The sequence below is a fragment of the Pyrenophora tritici-repentis genome, chromosome 5 (assembly GCF_003171515.1).
Source record: "Pyrenophora tritici-repentis strain M4 chromosome 5, whole genome shotgun sequence".
Lineage (NCBI taxonomy): Eukaryota > Fungi > Ascomycota > Dothideomycetes > Pleosporales > Pleosporaceae > Pyrenophora > Pyrenophora tritici-repentis.
Window position 1 is genome coordinate 808507 of NC_089394.1, and position 23941 is coordinate 832447.

Genomic DNA, 23941 nt, shown 5'->3' on the forward strand with positions numbered 1-23941 from the left:
CGCGATGATCTTTTCGTGTGTGTTGCGCAGGGCTGACCGTAGGGTCGCGCTTCTCGAAGCTCGATGCCTTGCCTTCTGCCTACTTGTCCGTTGATGTAGGTGGACCTGTCCTTTACCAGCGTTGGTGACAACCCCACGAGCAATACTTGCCTGTTGAGCCTGGTGTCTCTGGTCTTTTCGTGTGTTGCGCAGGGCTTACCGTAGGGTCGCGCTTCTCGAAGCTCGATGCCTTGCCCTCTGCCTACTTGTCCGTTGATGTAGGTGGACCTGTCCTCTACCAGCGTTGGTGACAACCCTCACGAGCAATACTTGCTTGTTGAGCCTGGTGTCTCCACCCGTGGGCTTCTAGCGCAATACTTTGCGATCCTCGTCGTCAAGACCTAACCCGTCGCAGAACGTCTTGTTCTGCCCGATGTAGCAAGTCGCAGTTGCTCAATCGGCGGCGGCGCTCGGCGCGGACGGTGTTTCTGATAACTGAGCCTGATGCGAAGTATCCTAGGTATGTAGGGGTTGACACACAATAGTGTAAAGGCACTAGTACACTGCAATAGTTAGGATGCCTCTAATAAGTGAGATTGTGTGTACAGATCTATATACAAGTACGAGGGGAACTTTATTATTCCTCGCACGGGCCAACTGCCAGCGTGGCACGTGATTGTATGGCACGTGATCGCGTGAGGGATCGTAGGTTTGATCCATCACACGCGTAGTTTAGTAACGATTAATTTAGCCTTCTTTTAGTCAGATTTCTTATATGCGTTGTATCTCCGTCGATTAGTACCTATAGAGATCTCTAGCTGTAGAGGGTTAATATTATAACTATACTAAAGGAAAAACGGAGATACTTTCGTCGTTATTGTATCCCTTCCTTTAATCGCGATCTGCGCCAACGGGCACAGAGGTGCCTAATTATCTTAAGCCTAATTAACGAAGGCCTTTATGTATGTCTCCTAAGTGCTGTTTATCCTTTCCGTAGCTCTGTTAGTTTAAGGGTAAAAAGCTGTAGATATCTGCTAATTAATCTTAAGAATCTCGCAAAGCCTTCGCTAGAATACGCTAACGAACTAAGTGCCCTAATCTAATATAATCGCATCTAGAATCTAGTGATATGCGACTACATATGTAATAAACGCTTAAACAACTGTTTCGGTCTTAGTGTTAGCTAGTAGTATAAACACTACGTCCTTACTTAGGCGATTAGTAACAGCTATTAGGCTCTTTTTACTATCGCTTTCTAGTAACCTGTCGATAAAGTCAATTAAAATCTCTTTCTAGATTTGCTCTAGTACTAGCAAAGGTTTTAGTAGGCCTTATAAGCTATCTCTCTATAGTTTCGTTTGTCTACACGTGTCGCAGTTCCGTATGTATCGTTGGATATCGTTAGACATCCCTAGCTAGAAGAAGTCTCTTGCAACTATCTTGTACGTGATCTCTATACTAGGATGCTCTATTGCTATAGAATTATAAATCCGCTTAATAATAGAAGTTCGCAGGGGTTTGTAGTTAAGTACCTATTTCTAGTTTTAGAAATAAAGTATCTAGTCCTTAATTTTGCACTTTGCAATCAAACATTTAATCGAGAGAGTAGTAGGAAATCTCCTTTATTAGCTCTCTACTGCTTCGCGTGCTTCCTAATATACTAGATCCTTTTCTACTAACTAAATCTAGAGGTTCTTAATGTCGTGTTGGCGCGGTGCATCTTCCTAGTTATTCCCTTAAGTTGCGGCAGGTAGGGCGCGGATTCTCGCGGACATCGCTATAGTGCCTGTTGCTTTGTCCGCTTCCTCGTAATATAACGTGGTGGGCTTTAGGACTTGTATAAGCCTTCCTCGCAATTAGTTATTGTTAGCGTCTGCAGGCAGGTCCTGCTCTCGTCGGGATAGTGCATCTACTTAGATATTCTGCTTGCCTAGTCTGTAGAGAATCTCTATGTTGTATCTACCTAGGATAAGCGACTATCGGACCTGTCTCTCGTTTAACATTCGTGGCTTTATAAAGTACTCTAAGTTCTTGTGATCCGTAACTACCTTGAACTTCTCGACTAACCGAAGTTTAGCGTCTTATTCTTCTAGTCCTCAAATAACTATAAGTAGCTCTTTATCGTGGATCTCGTAGTTGCATTTAGCAAGCGTGTTCTTTCTTAAGAAGTAAGCGCAGGGGCGCAGTATTCCGTTTTTATCGTATTAAGATAATACTCTAGCGGTGACATAACTAGACGAGTTACACTCTATAACTGTATTACGATCTGCTTAGAACTAAGCTAACACTAGTTCTAAGATAAAGGCTTCCTTTAGCGTATTAAAGGCCTTCTGCTCTTTCGCGGTCTATCTAAAAGTAATATTACCCGTGAGTCTTATAAGAGGGGTAGCAATCTAGCTAAAGTTTTAGATAAATCGTCTGTAGAAGTTAGCGAATCTAAGGAAACTTCGTACTCCCTTAACAGTTCTTAGTGCTTCCTAGTCCTTAATAGCCTTAACTGTCGGATCGTGAGTATCGGTAGAGACGTCGGCTGCTGGACACTTCGGCCCGACTTCGGCCCACCTTGCGCAGAGCTTAGGTATACCTTCGTAGCAGCTGTGTTCGTAATAAATCAATTAGAACCACCGAACAGAATGCATTCCTAGTTATCGTTATTTCCCTTTACGCACTTAGTGCAAAGCCAACCAACACTGATCAGTGATTGCTTGAGGCGATCACAGACAGCAAGGAAGAAGAGACAGACCGCATCTTTGACAGCCTCCCTAACGCACGACGTTATACTCCTGAGAGAAGATTCTGTGCTAAGAACAGAGCGAGGCAGAGATAACGCATAGCGATCAAAACCTCCCTCTAAGCTGCTAATCCAGGCCGAAGCTCGATTACAGCGCGTCAGCAACGCACAAAGACACACTGTTGAAATCCCGACGCGAGAAGTCTTGGGACGACTACAGCACGTCAGCAGCGCAGAGCGACAGACTATTGATATCCCGACGCGAGAAGTCTCGGGACGACTATAGTGCGTCAGCAACGCGTAGCGATTCCGTACGAGCGTCCCCGGACGATCCTATCACGTACAACCACAAGCGCTGGAACCGACCAACCAGCTAGACAAGACAAGGCAACGCGTCAATATACACCGGCACGATGGCAGGCAGCCAGAGCAACTCTGGCGATACAGACGCTGATGTTCAAGAGCAACTACTCAACTATCCATCCGAACGCAATACAAGCAAGCGCGCAGAAACTATATCCCCAGGAGCGAAGTTTACTGCTGAACACCTTATGCGACACTGTCCATACACAGTCACGTTTGACTATATCAACCCATCTCTCTGGGGTGTACCCGCACCAGAGGATGCAGACGAGACGCACGCAACAACCTGGGTCGCGAAGGCTATCCACGACTACCATGTAGGAATGGAATGGGATGAGAGACTATACTTCGACTACCAATGGGACTTTGAAGGATGGACACGAGAGCTATTCCAGAAGGTTGAGCGCACTACGCTAAGATCTCTGAAGACTGTGCTCCGGTATAGGGAGTCTATACAGGCAAATTTCGGGCTAGAGTAGCTGATTCCCTCTTCAACTTACTAGGAGGAGAAAACGCTCCCGAATGGGACCCTGCAGAGTTCAAGGCCGAGAAGTTTGACGAACGTTCTGAGGCGTACCAGCGTCAGCAGAACGCACATCTAGCAGCCCCTATAGATAGACAAGCGCAGCAGCCACTGCAACAGACGCAGCCACTGGAACCGCTACAGCCGCAGCCACAACGTCCGTCACAGGGCGAGCAGTATAGAGTGAGACAAGGCGTTCGAAGCCACCCGCAATATCAAGAGCTACAACAACCGCCCTACGCGATCAATGCCTATGCAGGACCACAGCCTCGACAAACGGAGCAGGCTATGCAACCACAACAATGGTACCCGCAGACACAGACACGACCCCCAGCGACCGCATACCGCGAGGTGACACCTTTCCCTCAGCAACCTACAAACCGAGTACCTGACAGACCCCTTGGCCTACCACATGACCCGTACAAGACGCTACCGCCGCGATGGTCTCGCAACGATCGGCTCGAAGCCAATACGATCACGCAGTTCTCTAAGCTATGGGACAATAGCAACAAGTATACAGGGAATGCGTACGATCTCCTAGACGATAAGATTAAGATCTTCTTCAGCATCTGCTGGCAGGTAGATATCCAGGAGGAGCAGTTTCACGCAGTGTTTCCCCGTATCCTTACCGGGCGTGCAGAGACGTTCTACATACAGGTTGTAGAGAGAGATGATAGCTTTGCTGATGCGTACATGGCAATCAAAAACCACTTCGACCATGACGTCCATCACCAGCACTACTACACAGACTGGACGACTACAACCTTCGCTCGCACCCGCGCAGAGAACCCTGATAAGGGACTACACGAGGTTCTGCAGATCCTGCTTGACAAGCTGCAGCTATGCCAGCGTGCCCTTGGCAAGAACTTTGAGGGTGAGGATGCCCTCCGCACTACGGTCATCAATGCCTGCCGAGGAGTACCAGAACTTGAGATGGCACTGTTCAAGCCAGCCACAATCTGTGAAGGACTCTTCTCAGATCTACGATCCGCAGTGGAAACACACCTAGCACGGCAACACACCGCCCAGTTGGTCACAGAAGATCAATACTACCTAGACCGCCGATACAACGGCAATGGAAGGATCCGAGGTGGATCTCGAGGTGGAGGAGGATTCAGAGGCGGATCCAGAGGAGCATACCGAGGAGGCGAGCAGCGCGACGACAACGGACGAGGATTCAAGCCACGTTGGAGGAAGAAATGCTTTGTTTGCCGGAAGGAAGGATGCTGGTCTACCAACCACACAGATAAAGAGCGCAAAGATGCCCGTGCGCAGTTCTTCTCTACGCTATACTTTACAGGTGCACAGCCCCCTGAGGACTTCTCCGTACATCTTGCAGAATACGAAGGGATCGAGCACACCAGCCAGTACAATCAGAGAGGCTGGAGAGAGGAGGAAGACTGCGAGGATGACGAGGATGACGACGTCGCGGAAGCACATTCTGAACACCAGTTCTTCAAGGAGCAATGCCTTGCAGACCAGGCGTTCTTGCATCATATCTCGGGCGACGACATATACAGCCGAGACGCGCCGTCAGCACCAGCATCGCAGTTCCTGCTTGAGGACCGCTACACACGATCTGTGTACCAAGGAATCCTACCAGATACAGGCGCTGCAAACGTATCCACGGTCGGCAAGGAGCAATACCTCGCACTTACGAGAGAAGATCCGACGGTTAAGTTAGACACATCTACAGCAGGGAAAGCGTCTATTAAATTCGGAAAAGGCGAGGCTACAGCGTCGATTGGCACCGTGCAGGTCTCTACGGAGATCGGAAAAATCAACTTCGAAGTGCTCGAGGCGCCTACGCCGTTCTTGCTATGCCTTGCAGACATGGACCGCTTAAAGGTATACTTCAACAATACGACAGACGAGCTGGTTCAGGATGACGTACACATCCCGGTGATTCGCAAATGGGGACATCCTTGGTTCCATCTAAACAAGAGAGAGAGAGCAACTATGTTCCTAACGGAGACAGAATTGCGACGGCTCCATCGACGGTTTGGACACCCAGCTGTTACGCGACTAGTCAAACTCTTAAAGGATGCTGGCCATAACGACTTCGAAGAAAGAACCCTAGAAGAAGTCACTAAGTTCTGCCACCACTGCCAGCTCCACAGCTCCGCGCCGCGCCGATTCAAATTCACTCTTAAGGATGATCACCACTTCAACTATGAGATCCTGGTGGACGTAATGTACCTAAGCAACAAACCTGTACTGCATGTGGTCGATTCCTCAACAGCGTTTCAAGGCGCGAGGTTCCTCAGCGCTATCTCAGCTAAAGAAACATGGCAAGCACTGCGGATACTATGGATCGACACCTACCAGGGACCACCCGACATCATCACGCATGATGCAGGTACTAACTTCGCGAGCGCAGAGTTCCGCGCAGAAGCAAAGATCATGGGAGTCACATGCAAGCAAGTACCTACGGAGGCGCACTGGTCTATCGGCAAAACTGAGAGGTACCATGCCCCTCTACGCCGGGCATGGGACATACTCCATGCAGAACTCACTGACACTATGTCCGACGACGCGATTCTCCAGATGGCTGTGAAGGCTGTTAACGATACTGCTGGCCCTGATGGACTAGTCCCGACGTTACTAGTCTTTGGAGCGTACCCACGAATGACTGCAGAGTCACCGCCATCACCATCAATGGTCAAACGCAGCGAGGCTATTCAAAAGGCGACGAAAGCCCTGCGCAAGCTCACTGCAGAGCGCCAAGTTGCAGACGCCTTGAACACCCGCAATGGACCAGCCACTGCAGACATGCTCGCGCTCCCACTCCAGAGCGAAGTCTTAGTATGGAGAGAGAGTGATGGCTGGAATGGCCCGTACAAGATCGCCAGTACAGATGGCCACAACATCACTGTCGACATGGTTAATGGTCCAGCGACATTCAGATCAACTGTCGTTAAGCCATACTACAGACCAGACCACCTGTGGAGCGACCCTGATGCGCCACACGCGCCGAATGAGCCGAATGAGCCGCACGAGCCGATAGCAGTACCTCCGGCAGCGCAACCACGTAGAAGAGGCCGCCCTCCAGGGTCAAAGAACAAGCGGAAGGCGCACGCGTACATCACCAAGAAGGAGCAGGACGATCTTGAGCTAGCTATCAAGCTACGGAACGATGGCGTGATCACAACCTCAGGCGCCCCCTTTGAAGCGTCTGATGACCAAGAGATCAGCGACCTAGTAGGTCGTGGAGTCTTCAAGTTTGAGCAATACGACGAGAGGCTACACAGCAAGATCCGGATCTTTAAGTCACGCCTAGTACGTGAGGTCAAGGGAAAGACAACTAAGCCTTATGAGAAATCCCGTCTGGTTATCCAAGGCTACCAAGACTATGGCAAGGAGGCTATCTTAACGCAGTCGCCAACCATCCAGCGATGTAGCCAGCGCCTGATTATGTCGCTGGCGCCTGGGCTAGTACAAAGCGGCATGAGCGTTGAGCTACGTGATATTACGCAGGCATACCCACAGGCTCAGACAACACTGAAGAGGACGATACTCGCACACCTCCCTACCGAGCTGGTACATCGATATCCAGAAGGCACGATACTCCACGTGATCAAGCCACTATATGGGATCGCGGAGGCAGGAGTCCACTGGTGGACAACATATCACGGACACCACTGCAAGGAACTAGATATGTCAACATCTACGTACGACCCATGCCTGTTGATCACGAACAGCGACGACGCAGACGTCTTCGGCATCGTCGGTATGCAGACAGACGACACCCTCATGCTCGGAACGACCGCGTTCTTATCACGCGAAGAGAAAAAGATCCAGAAGGCGCAGTTTAGATCAAAACCAAAGGCTATGCTGACACCAGAGGTGCAGTTAGACTTTAATGGATGTACACTTACGATGGACGCCAGCAGAGTCTTAATCCTCAGGCAGAAAGGACAAGGAGGAAGGATTAGGCTTGTTGATATTAGGGCACCCGACCGCGCGCAACAGTACACCGAGCAACGCGCCCGCGGAGCGTACATCGCATCAACATGCCAACCAGAGGCATCATTTGATCTGTCCGTAGCTGCTCAAGCGCAGCAACCATCAGACGAGGACATTAAGGCACTCAACAAGCGCCTGAAATGGCAGATGGAGAATCTCACTCGTGGCCTACGCTACGTCACTGTCAACCTTACGGAGGCTAAGTTGATAGTCTTTGTAGACGGCTCCTTTGCCAACAACAAGGACCTCAGCTCACAGCTAGGCTTTGTCCTTATGCTCGTCAACGAGTCTATTGACGTCAACACCTTCACAATACAGGGCAACGTGATCCACTACAGCTCTACAAAATGCAAGCGCATCACACGGAGCGTACTGGCCTCAGAGATCTACGGCATGGTCAACGGCTTTGACATAGGCATTGCAGTTGCAACCACGCTGAGGATAGTTACAGAACGACTTAGACTACCTGCAATTCCCTTGGTTATCTGTACAGACTCGTACTCCTTGTACGAGTGCCTAGTAAAGCTTGGGACGACGAAGGAAAAGCGTCTCATGATCGACATCATGGCGCTGCGCCAATCATATGAGCGTCGCGAGATCACGGAGATCCGCTGGATCAATGGTGAAGACAATCCTGCAGACGCCTTCACCAAGGCATCGCCAAACCGCGCTCTTGAACGCTTTATTGACGGCAATAAGCTGACAGTCCGAGTAGAGGGATGGGTGCAGAGGCCGACAAGCTTTGATGGTTGATGCTACACACAGTTACCATCAACACATACTGTCACTACCGATACAAGCAGAGTTACTAGCTACCCAGAAAGAAAAGACTTCCAGTGTCGGATCGTGAGTATCGGTAGAGACGTCGGCTGCTGGACACTTCGGCCCGACTTCGGCCCACCTTGCGCAGAGCTTAGGTATACCTTCGTAGCAGCTGTGTTCGTAATAAATCAATTAGAACCACCGAACAGAATGCATTCCTAGTTATCGTTATTTCCCTTTACGCACTTAGTGCAAAGCCAACCAACATTAACCTTCTCTAGATCTATGCGAATTCCTTTCCTAGCCTTAATAATAAAGCTAAGGTACTTAGTAGTCTTAACTTCTGTTACGGATCCATAGACTCGCTCGGCCCATGGCCCCCATATCGATAAGATCCTTATCTTATCGGACTAGCGCCTTGGCGCCCACAGCATAAGTTCGGGCTCACAACGTAGATAGCTCGATAGCTTGTATCTTGTCAAATCCAATCTTTCTTGATCGATCCCTCACAACTTCGAACTCGCACTTCTTAATATTAACGTATAGCCTAGCTTCTTTTAACCGTGTGAGCACCTTATCGACCTGTTCGCGGTGTTGTTGGAGAGAGCTGTTTGTGTAGATAAAGACATCGTCAAGGTACGCTGTACAGAAGTCGTCTAGATATTCGCAGAGCGTCTAGTTAATGTACCGTTAAAAGGTGCTAGGAGAGTTAGCTATCTTAAACGAGGTAACTAGCTATTTAAATAGTCTAAAGCGCGTGCGGAAGGCTGTAAGCTATTTATCTCCCTCTTAAACTCGAATCTTGTAAAAGGCTGCAATAACGTCTAGCTTTGTAAACCACCTAGCCTTCGCCACGTTGTGCAATGTCTCTTAAATAAGCAGTAGGGGGTACCAATCTTTCTTCGTAAGGGCGTTTAGTGCCCGGTAATCAACGCAAAGTCGCAAACCTCCTCCTAGCTTCTTCGCAAAAAGAATTAGGGATGCAGTAGGGGAGTTACTTGCTCGTATAAAGCCCTTGTCTAGTAAGGATGTAAGCTCCTTCCGTAGCACTAAAAGTTCTCCTTTTAACATGTTGTATAGTGGTGTCAGATTTTTATGGATGGGATCAGGTGTGTATTCTCTGTGTCTGTCTACGGCTCTGTCTGTGGGAGGTGGCCTCGCCTCGGGCTTGGCAGTGCTAAGTCCCGGCGCTAGCCCTGGTTTGGGGGTCTCATGTCCTTCCCCAACCACCATCGGCTCGATCATGGAGCAAAACCTCGCCTCAATCTGACACACCCCCTCAGCTCGGCGCTCCTCGGCAGCCTGAGGTGGAGTGGTCTTTGCGACATTCATACCGGACTATATAACAAGACTTTCCATCTTCTCCAGAATTTCCTCTGGATCTGCTTCCTCTACGTCTCGTTCCTTCACTTCAACCAGTCCGACCTGCGTCAAGAACTGGGGCCAGTTGTTGGCAGGCAGGGTCTTCGTGAAACCATCGGCGAGCATTTCGCCAGACGGTACATACACGACTCTGATAGACTTTCGCTTTGCCTCTTGCCTCAGCCAGTGATTGTGGATGTCCACGTGACGGAGTTTCGTCGTCAGCTGAGAGATCTCCTCGTTGATCAGCCGGATCGTCTGCGTATTATCGCACTGTATCGTAATTGTCTTCTCCGTCAACTCTACCCGAAGCTCCTCTAGCAGCATCCGCACAAACATGGACTCCTTAGCCACTTGCGATAGCGCGAGGAGTTCTGCTTCGGTCGTAGATGTCGTGATGGTATCTTGTTTGTTCGCCCTCCATGCGATCAGTCCTCCAAATAGCTTGATAACGTACCCTTGGGAGCTCTTGCGATCCGCGGTGTTGTCCGCAAAGGATGCATCGCTAGCTACTACCAATTGGTCGTCTCCTCCGAATGATAAGGATAGAAGCTTGGTTGACTCCAGGTACAACAGCACTCGGTCAGCGGCTTCTTGATGTAGTGGACCAGGGTTTGTGAGGAACCGGGCGAGTCGTGATACTGGGAATGCGACATCGGGTCGGGTGTTGACGGCGGCGAAGAGTAACGATCCAATCTTGCGTTGATACAAGTTAATCTCTCCAGGAGTCGCCAAACCCTCACGTGCAACTAGTTCGACTCTAGCCATTGGTGTGTTGTGTCGTTGGTCCTTGTTCGTTGCCAGCCGTGCAATCTTCTCAACATAAGCTTTCTGTGACAGCCAGATCTTTCGCTTCTCTCGGTCCCGTATAACTTCTACTCCTAAAAACCACTGCAAATCCTTTCCTCCGGTCAGGTTGTATCGCTGTTTCAGTTCCTCTTCCACTTTCCGAGCTACTTCCGCGTGCCGTTTCGAAGAGGCAAGGATAATGTCATCAACATAAAAGAAGATGAACACTCCGTCTCGGATCATGCAGCAAGGTTCGTGGGGAACTGGCGAGAACCCGATTTCTAGAAGGAAGGCAGTGAAGTGTCTTTGCCAGAGCAATGGCGAGATCCGTAGGCCGTACAGCGCTTTGTTTAGTTGCAGTATTGTTCCCTGCTTCCTGTATCCTGGGGGCATCCGCATGTACACTGTTCGATCAATATCTGCGTTGACGAAGGCGTTCGATACGTCGTATTGCTTCAGCTCTAGGTCAAACCGGGCCGCAATCGACACTAGCATCCGAAACGATCTTCCGGCCAGTGTAGCAGCGTAGGTTTCTTGTGCGGTGACATTTCGTTGCTGGTCTCCACGCACTACCAATCGCGCCTTACACTTCTGGAATCGATGGTGCTTGTCAAATTTGTAGGTGTATACCCACATTGAGTCCAGTACCTGCTGGTCGGTCTTCCGAGCCGTCTTCGCCGGGACCTCTGACCAGGATCTGGTTTCCTTGTGGCTATGGAGATGTGTAATCTCAGCCTCTTTGAAAAAATAGAACAACTCGTGATCCTCTCGCAGGCCGTTCGCTTGGGGAGGCGGTGGCAGCTGGCTGCGATGAGGCTTCTTGCCGTTTCGCATCATACGCTCAAGCTTTGCCTTGTCCAGTCGCTCTCCTGCCAAGTTTTGAACGTTTCCTGCCTTGGTGCCTGCCATAAAGGCGGCTGCCCATGGCTCCTTCAACATCCTGTGTTCCGGATGGAGGATACCACTCGCGAGACCTTGTTTGCCGTAGCTAGTGTCAAGACCTTGTTTCCCGTAGGCAGTCTCTTCGGATTGTAGGCCGTAGCCTCCGGCATCGCATTGTTCGCGTGGAACGCCTGCGGATAGACCATGTTCGCGCTGTGCGCCAGTCTGTACACCATGTTCGCCGTAGCTAGTGTCAAGACCTTGTTTCCCGTAGGCAGTCTCTTCGGATTGTAGGCCGTAGCCTCCGGCATCGCATTGTTCGCGTGGAACGCCTGCGGATAGACCATGTTCGCGCTGTGCGCCAGTCTGTACACCATGTTCGCCGTAGCTAGTGTCAAGACCTTGTTTCCCGTAGGCAGTCTCTTCGGATTGTAGGCCGTAGCCTCCGGTATCATCGTCCCTGAAGGGGTGTTCCACATTAGTTAGCATTTGAGCAAGCAGTGCTGCCGGTGGGGGCGTATGTGGTGGCGTCGGATAAGGTACTACCTTCCTTCCCGCCTCATCATACTCGAGCCGCCCATTTTCCGGCGCTCTAGCAATGGTCTCATCTTCGTAGAAAGTTCCAAGTTCTTCCCGTGTGGGATTTGGTCCAGGGGGCAGTTCAATAGTTCGAATCCATGCTGCTATCTCCTCTGTAGTGCTATGCATAAGATTGTCCATAACCTCTTTATGCTCTCCACTATATACGACTTCCTCGTCGAATACAACGTCGCGAGTGCTAATGACCTTGCCTATAGATGGTACCCAAATTCGGAATATGTTCGTCGAACGGTAACCAACTAAGTACCCTATCCAGGCTTTCGGGTCAAATCTCTGTAGACGTCCTTTTCCTCGCTTCGTGTCATCCGTCATCGCAAATGCCTTACAGCCGTACGCTCGTAAATGCGACAGGTTGGGCTTGCGTGGTGATGTAACAACTCCATTCTGGAAAGCGATTGCCGTGAAGAACATCTCGTATGGAGATCTCCAGCGGTTCTGATATTTCGGCGTCCTGTTGTGTAGGTAGACGGCGGTCCGGGCGATTTCCGGCCATTGGTCCCACGGCAGATGTGCATCGAGTCGCATTGCTCGACCCTTTTCTTTTACCACACCCCCTGAGCGTTCGGCTCCTCCGTTTTGCGCTTGCGTATCGGGGGCGGAAGGCTCGAGTACTATACCTCTTGTTCTGCACCATCTGGCGACCTCTGGCTTCACGGAAAATATCTCGTTGTCCGTCTCAATAACCTTTACCGTTATACCAAATTGATTCATCATAAAGGTGACGAACATCTTAAGGCTTTTAAGGATGACTCTTGCCGTTCGGTTGTCACTAAGATAGAAATCCCATATGTATCCCGTAACGCGGCAGTTAATAAGCATCTGACTCTTCTCCTTGGTCGTACTTTCTGCTTCGTAGTCGTGAAAGTCGATCGCAACTCGCTCTCCCGGACCTTCTAAAATAGTCCGGGGCGTCCGTCGTATCATTCGCTTCGACTTTGATATCCCACAGGCATCGCATTTCACTGTGGGGACCCCGACGATCTTCACCCCCTCAGATTGGTTCACTAGGTGTTCTAGGGCGTCGGATCCAGGGTGGCCAAGTCTCTTGTGCCAGACTATAGCCTCAGCTCGTTTTCGTACGGCTGTCCTGCGCGTTGGCTGCTGCGTTGAAAACGCTGCTCGCGCCTCAGCGTCATTGAGTTCCAGTATCCATTGTCCGTACTTCTCGTGTAGTACTGCCAGTTCGCTATCGTCGGACCGTCGGAGGATTGTTGGGTCGGATTTGGTGTCCCACCAAAGACCTTGCCGGCGGAGTATCCGGAAGGAGACAAGACTGCAGTGTAGGTCAGGGCAGTAGGCGACGTTCTCGAGGTAGAGGAGACGGTGACCGTCTGCGCTATCTACTCTCAGAGTAACTGAACCGTATGCCTTAATCCACACCCTTGTATTGCCTGCCCAGAGGAAGTCTCCTGTCATAGGCGGTCGAATATTCGTGAATCGTCCGAGGTCGTTGCCGACGTGTATAGTGGTTCCGGAGTCCATTATGTAAGAGCGTTGAAGTGGGTACTTAGATTCCTTTGCCATAAATGATGAGGCACAGATTATAAGGTTGATCTGGCCTATGTTCCGGCCTTCTGGTCACTCGACAGTATCCTCTACCGGAGTGCTCTGTGACTTCTTAATCTGGGGTGTCCCTAATTTAGCTCTCTTGGCTCCCCTTATCTCTTGTTCGAGATCAGTGTCGCTATCAATTCGGTGCTGAGCCATCGTCTTCAGTGTTTCACGTGGCTTCCACCAAACAGGGGCGTTGTGCGGAAACGCGTACCAACAATCCTTTAGTTCGTGCTGTTGGTCGCATACCTTGCATTGTTTCCTATCCTTGCCCGGTCCGGGAGTCTTTCGGCTTTTGCCGCGACCTCGCTTTCCTGGGGCCTTCTCGGCGGCGTCATCTGCGTCTTCGCCGTTCAGTTGAGGTCCACTTGCTACAAAGGCGGCCTTCGGGACCTTGTGTTTGATCGGATGCAACAGTGAGGCGTACTCTCGGAACTGTTTAATCATCATCCGTACAGTGACACGTGGGTCTTTATTTCCACCGGCCATGAACGCGGTAGTCCATTCTGGTGATGGTTTGAGAACTGCTTTGACGAAATCCTCCTTGATAAACTCTTCGTCTTGGCATTCAGGTATGCCAAGGGCCTTGCCTTCCGTGATTGCATGGTCCATCTCAGTTAGCCAGGTCTCCCACTGTGCTAACAACCTCATCGGTTTTTGGGCCGCGAGGTAACGTTCTCTCGCACGTTTGAGTTCCTCCTTCGTGTCAATCCCAACATTTGCGGCTAAGTTTTCAATCCACTGCCGATGGGAAAGACCTGCCTTGCAGCAGTTGTAGAAGAGGTGTTGTGACACAGTCTTCCTTATGTGCTCGGTGAGCTTTCCAAGTCCGGTCCGCTCTTGTTGATATCTCTGGTTAAGTATTTTAAACTCTTCTAGTTGTATTCGGTAATAATCGATATCTTCTTTATAGGACGTCTTCGCGTTCGTCGCGAGGTCCGAGGGTCGTACCGGTACGTAGGCTGGCGCTTCGGCGCTATCGTCGCCGATCGCTTGGCGATATTGGGTAACGTGCAGATTCGTCGCTGCAGTTGATGGCTGATAGCTTCCGATAAGTGGAGCTAGTGGTGGTTGTGGTTCTATTAGAGGGATCCCACGTTGCTTTGGATCTACCTTTTCCCACACTTGGTATGCGGCGCATTCCGCTTGTAGTTGTTGGTACCATTTAGCCCAATTGGTATAATCCGTTAGGATCACTGTTGGATCTCTGTTTGATAGTACAGACATCTTGTCGATGAGTTTTGATGACTCTTCGGTTCGGCGCTTACGTGTTGTAGCGTGGGGATCGTCGTATTGACGGTATTTGTAGTATAAAGTAACTTTGATTGACTCTTCTGTACTCGGTACAGGCAGTGAGACTCTTAATTGTCAGATTTTTATGGATGGGATCAGGTGTGTATTCTCTGTGTCTGTCTACGGCTCTGTCTGTGGGAGGTGGCCTCGCCTCGGGCTTGGCAGTGCTAAGTCCCGGCGCTAGCCCTGGTTTGGGGGTCTCATGTCCTTCCCCAACCACCATCGGCTCGATCATGGAGCAAAACCTCGCCTCAATCTGACACACCCCCTCAGCTCGGCGCTCCTCGGCAGCCTGAGGTGGAGTGGTCTTTGCGACATTCATACCGGACTATATAACAAGACTTTCCATCTTCTCCAGAATTTCCTCTGGATCTGCTTCCTCTACGTCTCGTTCCTTCACTTCAACCAGTCCGACCTGCGTCAAGAACTGGGGCCAGTTGTTGGCAGGCAGGGTCTTCGTGAAACCATCGGCGAGCATTTCGCCAGACGGTACATACACGACTCTGATAGACTTTCGCTTTGCCTCTTGCCTCAGCCAGTGATTGTGGATGTCCACGTGACGGAGTTTCGTCGTCAGCTGAGAGATCTCCTCGTTGATCAGCCGGATCGTCTGCGTATTATCGCACTGTATCGTAATTGTCTTCTCCGTCAACTCTACCCGAAGCTCCTCTAGCAGCATCCGCACAAACATGGACTCCTTAGCCACTTGCGATAGCGCGAGGAGTTCTGCTTCGGTCGTAGATGTCGTGATGGTATCTTGTTTGTTCGCCCTCCATGCGATCAGTCCTCCAAATAGCTTGATAACGTACCCTTGGGAGCTCTTGCGATCCGCGGTGTTGTCCGCAAAGGATGCATCGCTAGCTACTACCAATTGGTCGTCTCCTCCGAATGATAAGGATAGAAGCTTGGTTGACTCCAGGTACAACAGCACTCGGTCAGCGGCTTCTTGATGTAGTGGACCAGGGTTTGTGAGGAACCGGGCGAGTCGTGATACTGGGAATGCGACATCGGGTCGGGTGTTGACGGCGGCGAAGAGTAACGATCCAATCTTGCGTTGATACAAGTTAATCTCTCCAGGAGTCGCCAAACCCTCACGTGCAACTAGTTCGACTCTAGCCATTGGTGTGTTGTGTCGTTGGTCCTTGTTCGTTGCCAGCCGTGCAATCTTCTCAACATAAGCTTTCTGTGACAGCCAGATCTTTCGCTTCTCTCGGTCCCGTATAACTTCTACTCCTAAAAACCACTGCAAATCCTTTCCTCCGGTCAGGTTGTATCGCTGTTTCAGTTCCTCTTCCACTTTCCGAGCTACTTCCGCGTGCCGTTTCGAAGAGGCAAGGATAATGTCATCAACATAAAAGAAGATGAACACTCCGTCTCGGATCATGCAGCAAGGTTCGTGGGGAACTGGCGAGAACCCGATTTCTAGAAGGAAGGCAGTGAAGTGTCTTTGCCAGAGCAATGGCGAGATCCGTAGGCCGTACAGCGCTTTGTTTAGTTGCAGTATTGTTCCCTGCTTCCTGTATCCTGGGGGCATCCGCATGTACACTGTTCGATCAATATCTGCGTTGACGAAGGCGTTCGATACGTCGTATTGCTTCAGCTCTAGGTCAAACCGGGCCGCAATCGACACTAGCATCCGAAACGATCTTCCGGCCAGTGTAGCAGCGTAGGTTTCTTGTGCGGTGACATTTCGTTGCTGGTCTCCACGCACTACCAATCGCGCCTTACACTTCTGGAATCGATGGTGCTTGTCAAATTTGTAGGTGTATACCCACATTGAGTCCAGTACCTGCTGGTCGGTCTTCCGAGCCGTCTTCGCCGGGACCTCTGACCAGGATCTGGTTTCCTTGTGGCTATGGAGATGTGTAATCTCAGCCTCTTTGAAAAAATAGAACAACTCGTGATCCTCTCGCAGGCCGTTCGCTTGGGGAGGCGGTGGCAGCTGGCTGCGATGAGGCTTCTTGCCGTTTCGCATCATACGCTCAAGCTTTGCCTTGTCCAGTCGCTCTCCTGCCAAGTTTTGAACGTTTCCTGCCTTGGTGCCTGCCATAAAGGCGGCTGCCCATGGCTCCTTCAACATCCTGTGTTCCGGATGGAGGATACCACTCGCGAGACCTTGTTTGCCGTAGCTAGTGTCAAGACCTTGTTTCCCGTAGGCAGTCTCTTCGGATTGTAGGCCGTAGCCTCCGGCATCGCATTGTTCGCGTGGAACGCCTGCGGATAGACCATGTTCGCGCTGTGCGCCAGTCTGTACACCATGTTCGCCGTAGCTAGTGTCAAGACCTTGTTTCCCGTAGGCAGTCTCTTCGGATTGTAGGCCGTAGCCTCCGGCATCGCATTGTTCGCGTGGAACGCCTGCGGATAGACCATGTTCGCGCTGTGCGCCAGTCTGTACACCATGTTCGCCGTAGCTAGTGTCAAGACCTTGTTTCCCGTAGGCAGTCTCTTCGGATTGTAGGCCGTAGCCTCCGGTATCATCGTCCCTGAAGGGGTGTTCCACATTAGTTAGCATTTGAGCAAGCAGTGCTGCCGGTGGGGGCGTATGTGGTGGCGTCGGATAAGGTACTACCTTCCTTCCCGCCTCATCATACTCGAGCCGCCCATTTTCCGGCGCTCTAGCAATGGTCTCATCTTCGTAGAAAGTTCCAAGTTCTTCCCGTGTGGGATTTGGTCCAGGGGGCAGTTCAATAGTTCGAATCCATGCTGCTATCTCCTCTGTAGTGCTATGCATAAGATTGTCCATAACCTCTTTATGCTCTCCACTATATACGACTTCCTCGTCGAATACAACGTCGCGAGTGCTAATGACCTTGCCTATAGATGGTACCCAAATTCGGAATATGTTCGTCGAACGGTAACCAACTAAGTACCCTATCCAGGCTTTCGGGTCAAATCTCTGTAGACGTCCTTTTCCTCGCTTCGTGTCATCCGTCATCGCAAATGCCTTACAGCCGTACGCTCGTAAATGCGACAGGTTGGGCTTGCGTGGTGATGTAACAACTCCATTCTGGAAAGCGATTGCCGTGAAGAACATCTCGTATGGAGATCTCCAGCGGTTCTGATATTTCGGCGTCCTGTTGTGTAGGTAGACGGCGGTCCGGGCGATTTCCGGCCATTGGTCCCACGGCAGATGTGCATCGAGTCGCATTGCTCGACCCTTTTCTTTTACCACACCCCCTGAGCGTTCGGCTCCTCCGTTTTGCGCTTGCGTATCGGGGGCGGAAGGCTCGAGTACTATACCTCTTGTTCTGCACCATCTGGCGACCTCTGGCTTCACGGAAAATATCTCGTTGTCCGTCTCAATAACCTTTACCGTTATACCAAATTGATTCATCATAAAGGTGACGAACATCTTAAGGCTTTTAAGGATGACTCTTGCCGTTCGGTTGTCACTAAGATAGAAATCCCATATGTATCCCGTAACGCGGCAGTTAATAAGCATCTGACTCTTCTCCTTGGTCGTACTTTCTGCTTCGTAGTCGTGAAAGTCGATCGCAACTCGCTCTCCCGGACCTTCTAAAATAGTCCGGGGCGTCCGTCGTATCATTCGCTTCGACTTTGATATCCCACAGGCATCGCATTTCACTGTGGGGACCCCGACGATCTTCACCCCCTCAGATTGGTTCACTAGGTGTTCTAGGGCGTCGGATCCAGGGTGGCCAAGTCTCTTGTGCCAGACTATAGCCTCAGCTCGTTTTCGTACGGCTGTCCTGCGCGTTGGCTGCTGCGTTGAAAACGCTGCTCGCGCCTCAGCGTCATTGAGTTCCAGTATCCATTGTCCGTACTTCTCGTGTAGTACTGCCAGTTCGCTATCGTCGGACCGTCGGAGGATTGTTGGGTCGGATTTGGTGTCCCACCAAAGACCTTGCCGGCGGAGTATCCGGAAGGAGACAAGACTGCAGTGTAGGTCAGGGCAGTAGGCGACGTTCTCGAGGTAGAGGAGACGGTGACCGTCTGCGCTATCTACTCTCAGAGTAACTGAACCGTATGCCTTAATCCACACCCTTGTATTGCCTGCCCAGAGGAAGTCTCCTGTCATAGGCGGTCGAATATTCGTGAATCGTCCGAGGTCGTTGCCGACGTGTATAGTGGTTCCGGAGTCCATTATGTAAGAGCGTTGAAGTGGGTACTTAGATTCCTTTGCCATAAATGATGAGGCACAGATTATAAGGTTGATCTGGCCTATGTTCCGGCCTTCTGGTCACTCGACAGTATCCTCTACCGGAGTGCTCTGTGACTTCTTAATCTGGGGTGTCCCTAATTTAGCTCTCTTGGCTCCCCTTATCTCTTGTTCGAGATCAGTGTCGCTATCAATTCGGTGCTGAGCCATCGTCTTCAGTGTTTCACGTGGCTTCCACCAAACAGGGGCGTTGTGCGGAAACGCGTACCAACAATCCTTTAGTTCGTGCTGTTGGTCGCATACCTTGCATTGTTTCCTATCCTTGCCCGGTCCGGGAGTCTTTCGGCTTTTGCCGCGACCTCGCTTTCCTGGGGCCTTCTCGGCGGCGTCATCTGCGTCTTCGCCGTTCAGTTGAGGTCCACTTGCTACAAAGGCGGCCTTCGGGACCTTGTGTTTGATCGGATGCAACAGTGAGGCGTACTCTCGGAACTGTTTAATCATCATCCGTACAGTGACACGTGGGTCTTTATTTCCACCGGCCATGAACGCGGTAGTCCATTCTGGTGATGGTTTGAGAACTGCTTTGACGAAATCCTCCTTGATAAACTCTTCGTCTTGGCATTCAGGTATGCCAAGGGCCTTGCCTTCCGTGATTGCATGGTCCATCTCAGTTAGCCAGGTCTCCCACTGTGCTAACAACCTCATCGGTTTTTGGGCCGCGAGGTAACGTTCTCTCGCACGTTTGAGTTCCTCCTTCGTGTCAATCCCAACATTTGCGGCTAAGTTTTCAATCCACTGCCGATGGGAAAGACCTGCCTTGCAGCAGTTGTAGAAGAGGTGTTGTGACACAGTCTTCCTTATGTGCTCGGTGAGCTTTCCAAGTCCGGTCCGCTCTTGTTGATATCTCTGGTTAAGTATTTTAAACTCTTCTAGTTGTATTCGGTAATAATCGATATCTTCTTTATAGGACGTCTTCGCGTTCGTCGCGAGGTCCGAGGGTCGTACCGGTACGTAGGCTGGCGCTTCGGCGCTATCGTCGCCGATCGCTTGGCGATATTGGGTAACGTGCAGATTCGTCGCTGCAGTTGATGGCTGATAGCTTCCGATAAGTGGAGCTAGTGGTGGTTGTGGTTCTATTAGAGGATCCCACGTTGCTTTGGATCTACCTTTTCCCACACTTGGTATGCGGCGCATTCCGCTTGTAGTTGTTGGTACCATTTAGCCCAATTGGTATAATCCGTTAGGATCACTGTTGGATCTCTGTTTGATAGTACAGACATCTTGTCGATGAGTTTTGATGACTCTTCGGTTCGGCGCTTACGTGTTGTAGCGTGGGGATCGTCGTATTGACGGTATTTGTAGTATAAAGTAACTTTGATTGACTCTTCTGTACTCGGTACAGGCAGTGAGACTCTTAATTGTCAGATTTTTATGGATGGGATCAGGTGTGTATTCTCTGTGTCTGTCTACGGCTCTGTCTGTGGGAGGTGGCCTCGCCTCGGGCTTGGCAGTGCTAAGTCCCGGCGCTAGCCCTGGTTTGGGGGTCTCATGTCCTTCCCCAACCACCATCGGCTCGATCATGGAGCAAAACCTCGCCTCAATCTGACACCTAGTCTATAGGTTCTAGAGAAGAAGTGAAGCTTAGGGTAGTCGTATGCTGTGGCGTATCTCTCCTCTTATTGCTTAGCTTAAGACGCTATAGGTTGTCTAAGACGGCAGCGATGTGTAACTGTATCTCCTTAATTATAGTGCTTTTAGGGAAGATAGTGCCCGCAAGAGCAGTCCGTAGTTCGTGGTTAAGAGCGTTTAGAAACATACTCTTTAGGATCGCGTGGTTAAAGAGACCAGCCGTGAGAGCTTCCTTGTTAAAGTCCTGCATAAAATCGCGCACGTTGTGTGTTTTCTGCTGTATATTCTAGAGCTTGTTCCTCACAGTTTTAGCTATATATAGGTCCTTAAAAGCTTTATTAAGATGTTGGAAAAACTCACTAAGCGTACTCGAGGCGGCATAGATAGAAACCCAAGGGAAAACGCGTGCTCTCGCATCACTAGTAGTGCAACTAAAGGTATAGTTAATCGTAAGCTGGCTCGTGTGGAATCGTCGAGGTTCTAATCTTAGCTTTGCCTTAATCTAGTATTTCTATAGCAAGTATTAACTTCGTGTACTATTAAACGCATTAGGGTCTTTAAGTCCTTTTAGCTTATGCGGTGGTGCAGGCATTACAGGTGGAGGTGTCGCATCTACGGCAGGAGTAGGTGTGGGTTCAGCTGGTGTAAGGGTACTTGTAGTCTCAATCTTTGCAATCCGTGCTATAAGCTCGCTTATCTACTTTATTATCTATTGCATTATCTGTAGTGTTGTTATCTTAATGTTTACGCCTAGTAGTATCTAGTTCGCTTATTGCGATTGTCCTCTATTATTTTGTTAAGCGTCTAACGCTTCGTAGTAAGGTTCGTCTAACTCTATTATAGAATTCTGTCTTCGTTATTGTGGTACGGTTCGTATTTTCGTTCTAATAAGGATGCTCGGGCAGACGTTTAACTGTAGAGGTCTCTACACTAGCGTCGCTTAATCGATTCGCTTAGGCACTAGGGGACGACCACACTAGCTGCCTATTGTTACTCACTGCTTAGAAGCAGGTCTTGCGATCGTTCTAATAGTATTGCTTTTGCAATCGCTCTAATGTATTGCTCACTGCTTAGGAGCAGGTCTTGTAATTGTTCCGTTAGTAGAGCACTAGGGGACGGCCACACTAGCTGCTTAAGGTGAAGTGATTAAATACAAAATGTAAGGGGCTGCGCAAAGTATGCTAGTGCCTAGTAACAGGATTGTATTCGATGAAGAAGAAAGCTATCTGCAGTGCAACGATATCTATATACGTTTGGCTTGTTGTTCACGTAGCTTCTCGAAGCATCTAAAGTGCCGAGGAAGCTCCGAAGGTTCCACCGAGGATCACCATAGCATCTGGGCTCTACCGTCCGTGCGCATCTAATGCAACAGGTCAGCCAATGCAACACCAAAACCACACTAGTATACTAAAAGATGAGGCTGTAGAGCCACCCACAATAGCTATTATCGCGAGATTTTGTAGTGTAGTAGTAATTATATTATTGCGATAAACTTGCGCTACTTATATTTACTTGGTACCTTAGTGGTGCGGCCCTGGCGGGTCGTTTGAGTTGGGACGACAGGTGCAGCCACCTCGGCTTGTACACGTCGTGCAGCATCACTAACACCTTTTTGACGCTTCTGCTTTTGAGAGGAGCTTTGTGAGGCCTTACGCTTGCCGTTTTGGGACTGTTGTATAGCTTTTTGAGAGTCGCGAGCTGCTTTTCGATGCTCTTTTTCAGCCCGTTCTTTCTCTCGCTTCTTCTCCCTCGCCTCCTTGAGCCTCTCTCTCTTAACACGCTTCTGTTCGGCCTCCTGAAGCTTGTTGAGTCGCGATTGCTCCTTCTCCTGAGCCCTCTCTGCTTTTTGTGCTTTTTCGAGTTGTAGTTGTTGTTGTCGAGCCGCCTCATCGTCCCGAGCCTGACGGACCTTCTTGGGAGACTAGAAGACGGCTCCACCGTTATACTCATGAGGATTGTTGAGTTGTAGAGTGTAGGACTTCTTTTCCCGCCCATTTCTGATGCCCATAGCCCGCCGGAGGCCCCTTACTTCATGCCTAAGGAGGCTTGCCTGGGTGGAGATGTGATGGAGACTTCGGCGAAGCTTTTTGACCTCCTTATTGCGTTGATCTTTCACCTGACGTCGTATTATACCCTCTATTTTGACCCAGTCTTCTTCAGAAAAGCATGAAGATGAGCCGTCATCTGAATTGTAGCCCCCTCTGACGAATCTTTTAAGTATAACCTCGGCATTAGGGGGGTAAATACCTGTAGCTTCAAAGGACTTTATGATCGTTGGAGGCTTAAAAGCAGTACACTAGGCGCTCCAGAAGAGGTGAAAGAAGTCTCCTTTTACTATTGGGAGCAGCCCCTGGCTGTCCTGAAGGTACTTCGCGAGCTCATTTGAGTAGGCGTCCGAGAGAGGTTTGAACAACGATACATCCAGGGGTTGAAGCGTGTGGGTAGCGTGAGAGGAAAAGACGGCGAGGAGGATCTTGTTGTCGTTACAGAAATTGATAAAGTCCATAGTAACATGAGATCCATGGCCATCAAGGATGAGTAATCGGTACCCATTGACTCCTGAACGCCTCGTCTCCCTTATGAACACCTGCTTGAGCCAGGCAAGCCCTATATCGTTGTTCGTCCAGCCCGTTGGAGAAGACGCCACGAAGACTGAGTGCTTTTCGGCGTCAATAGCGTCAACCCATGAGGCTTGTAGGGTCCCAGCGTCCGATTGGAAGATAAGGGATGGACTCAAGGCTGTACCATCGGCGCAAACGCATGCCAATACAGTAATCCATTGAGTATTGCCATCTTGAAGGCATGCCCTAACCCCCTTTTGATCATATAACACCTTGTCAAACACGCGTTTTGATCGCCCAAGGCATCCAATTTGAAACCCCTTTTCATCCATATTGTAGATCTGAGTAGGTTGCACCCCATACTCCATCATTTTGGCATGCAGAAGCTCAAAATACAACTTGTATTTAGCCCCTGAGTCAGCTTTGTGACGTTTGCGGTCCATCCCAGAGGTGTAGCGCGATATGAGTTCAGATGGGTGTCTTCTTAGAAACCGGGAAACCCAGGTTTCTGAGACCTCTTTTCCAGCCAAAGACGACGCAAAATTGCGTATCATTGTCCTCGTAGGTGGCAAACGTCGCTCGGAGAGCCCCCTGATGTACTCTACAAGCTCCTTCTCTTGTTGTGGGTGGAGGAGACGATGCATAGTCCCCCTAGGCTGCGTTTTGCCTTGGTGTCTTCGAACGAGCGTAGAAAGCTCAACACCAAACATTTTCGCGATTTGGCGGTACGAGAAATTATTGCCAGCCTCACGCGATTCCAAAAATTCAATCGCTTCTTGAATGGGGTCCATATTGGTGGAGTTATGACGCGTTTTGTGAGTGGGTGGTTG

The 23941-nt window shown here is 50.1% G+C and overlaps 6 protein-coding genes across 6 annotated transcripts; 1 reads left to right on the forward strand and 5 right to left on the reverse strand.

Annotated features, from left to right (window-relative positions):
* Window positions 1-3123: 3123 nt before the first annotated feature.
* Window positions 3124-8315, forward strand: PtrM4_102840 (DUF1421 multi-domain protein; the record flags this gene model as incomplete). Its single annotated transcript, XM_066107482.1, has 2 exons — window positions 3124-3512; window positions 3548-8315. The coding sequence occupies 2 exons, from the start codon at window positions 3124-3126 to the stop codon at window positions 8313-8315; spliced, it is 5157 nt and encodes a 1718-aa protein (XP_065961931.1).
* A 453-nt stretch (window positions 8316-8768) lies between these two features.
* On the reverse strand, window positions 8769-8999 carry PtrM4_102850 (uncharacterized protein; the record flags this gene model as incomplete). Its single annotated transcript, XM_066107483.1, has 1 exon — window positions 8769-8999. A coding segment is annotated over one exon (231 nt), but the record flags the coding sequence as incomplete, so codon positions are not given.
* Window positions 9000-9662: 663 nt separating this feature from the next.
* Window positions 9663-13439, reverse strand: PtrM4_102860 (uncharacterized protein; the record flags this gene model as incomplete). Its single annotated transcript, XM_066107484.1, has 1 exon — window positions 9663-13439. One exon carries the CDS (start codon window positions 13437-13439, stop codon window positions 9663-9665), a length of 3777 nt encoding a protein of 1258 aa, XP_065961933.1.
* A 96-nt stretch (window positions 13440-13535) lies between these two features.
* Window positions 13536-18906, reverse strand: PtrM4_102870 (uncharacterized protein; the record flags this gene model as incomplete). The annotated part of the gene is made up of 2 exons (XM_066107485.1): window positions 13536-14866; window positions 15144-18906. The coding sequence occupies 2 exons, from the start codon at window positions 18904-18906 to the stop codon at window positions 13536-13538; spliced, it is 5094 nt and encodes a 1697-aa protein (XP_065961934.1).
* Window positions 18907-19002: 96 nt separating this feature from the next.
* Window positions 19003-20201, reverse strand: PtrM4_102880 (uncharacterized protein; the record flags this gene model as incomplete). Its single annotated transcript, XM_066107486.1, has 2 exons — window positions 19003-20036; window positions 20072-20201. 2 exons carry the CDS (start codon window positions 20199-20201, stop codon window positions 19003-19005), a joined length of 1164 nt encoding a protein of 387 aa, XP_065961935.1.
* Window positions 20202-22048: 1847 nt separating this feature from the next.
* Window positions 22049-23902, reverse strand: PtrM4_102890 (uncharacterized protein; the record flags this gene model as incomplete). Its single annotated transcript, XM_001936294.2, has 2 exons — window positions 22049-22462; window positions 22886-23902. 2 exons carry the CDS (start codon window positions 23900-23902, stop codon window positions 22049-22051), a joined length of 1431 nt encoding a protein of 476 aa, XP_001936329.2.
* Between the last annotated feature and the right edge of the window lie 39 nt (window positions 23903-23941).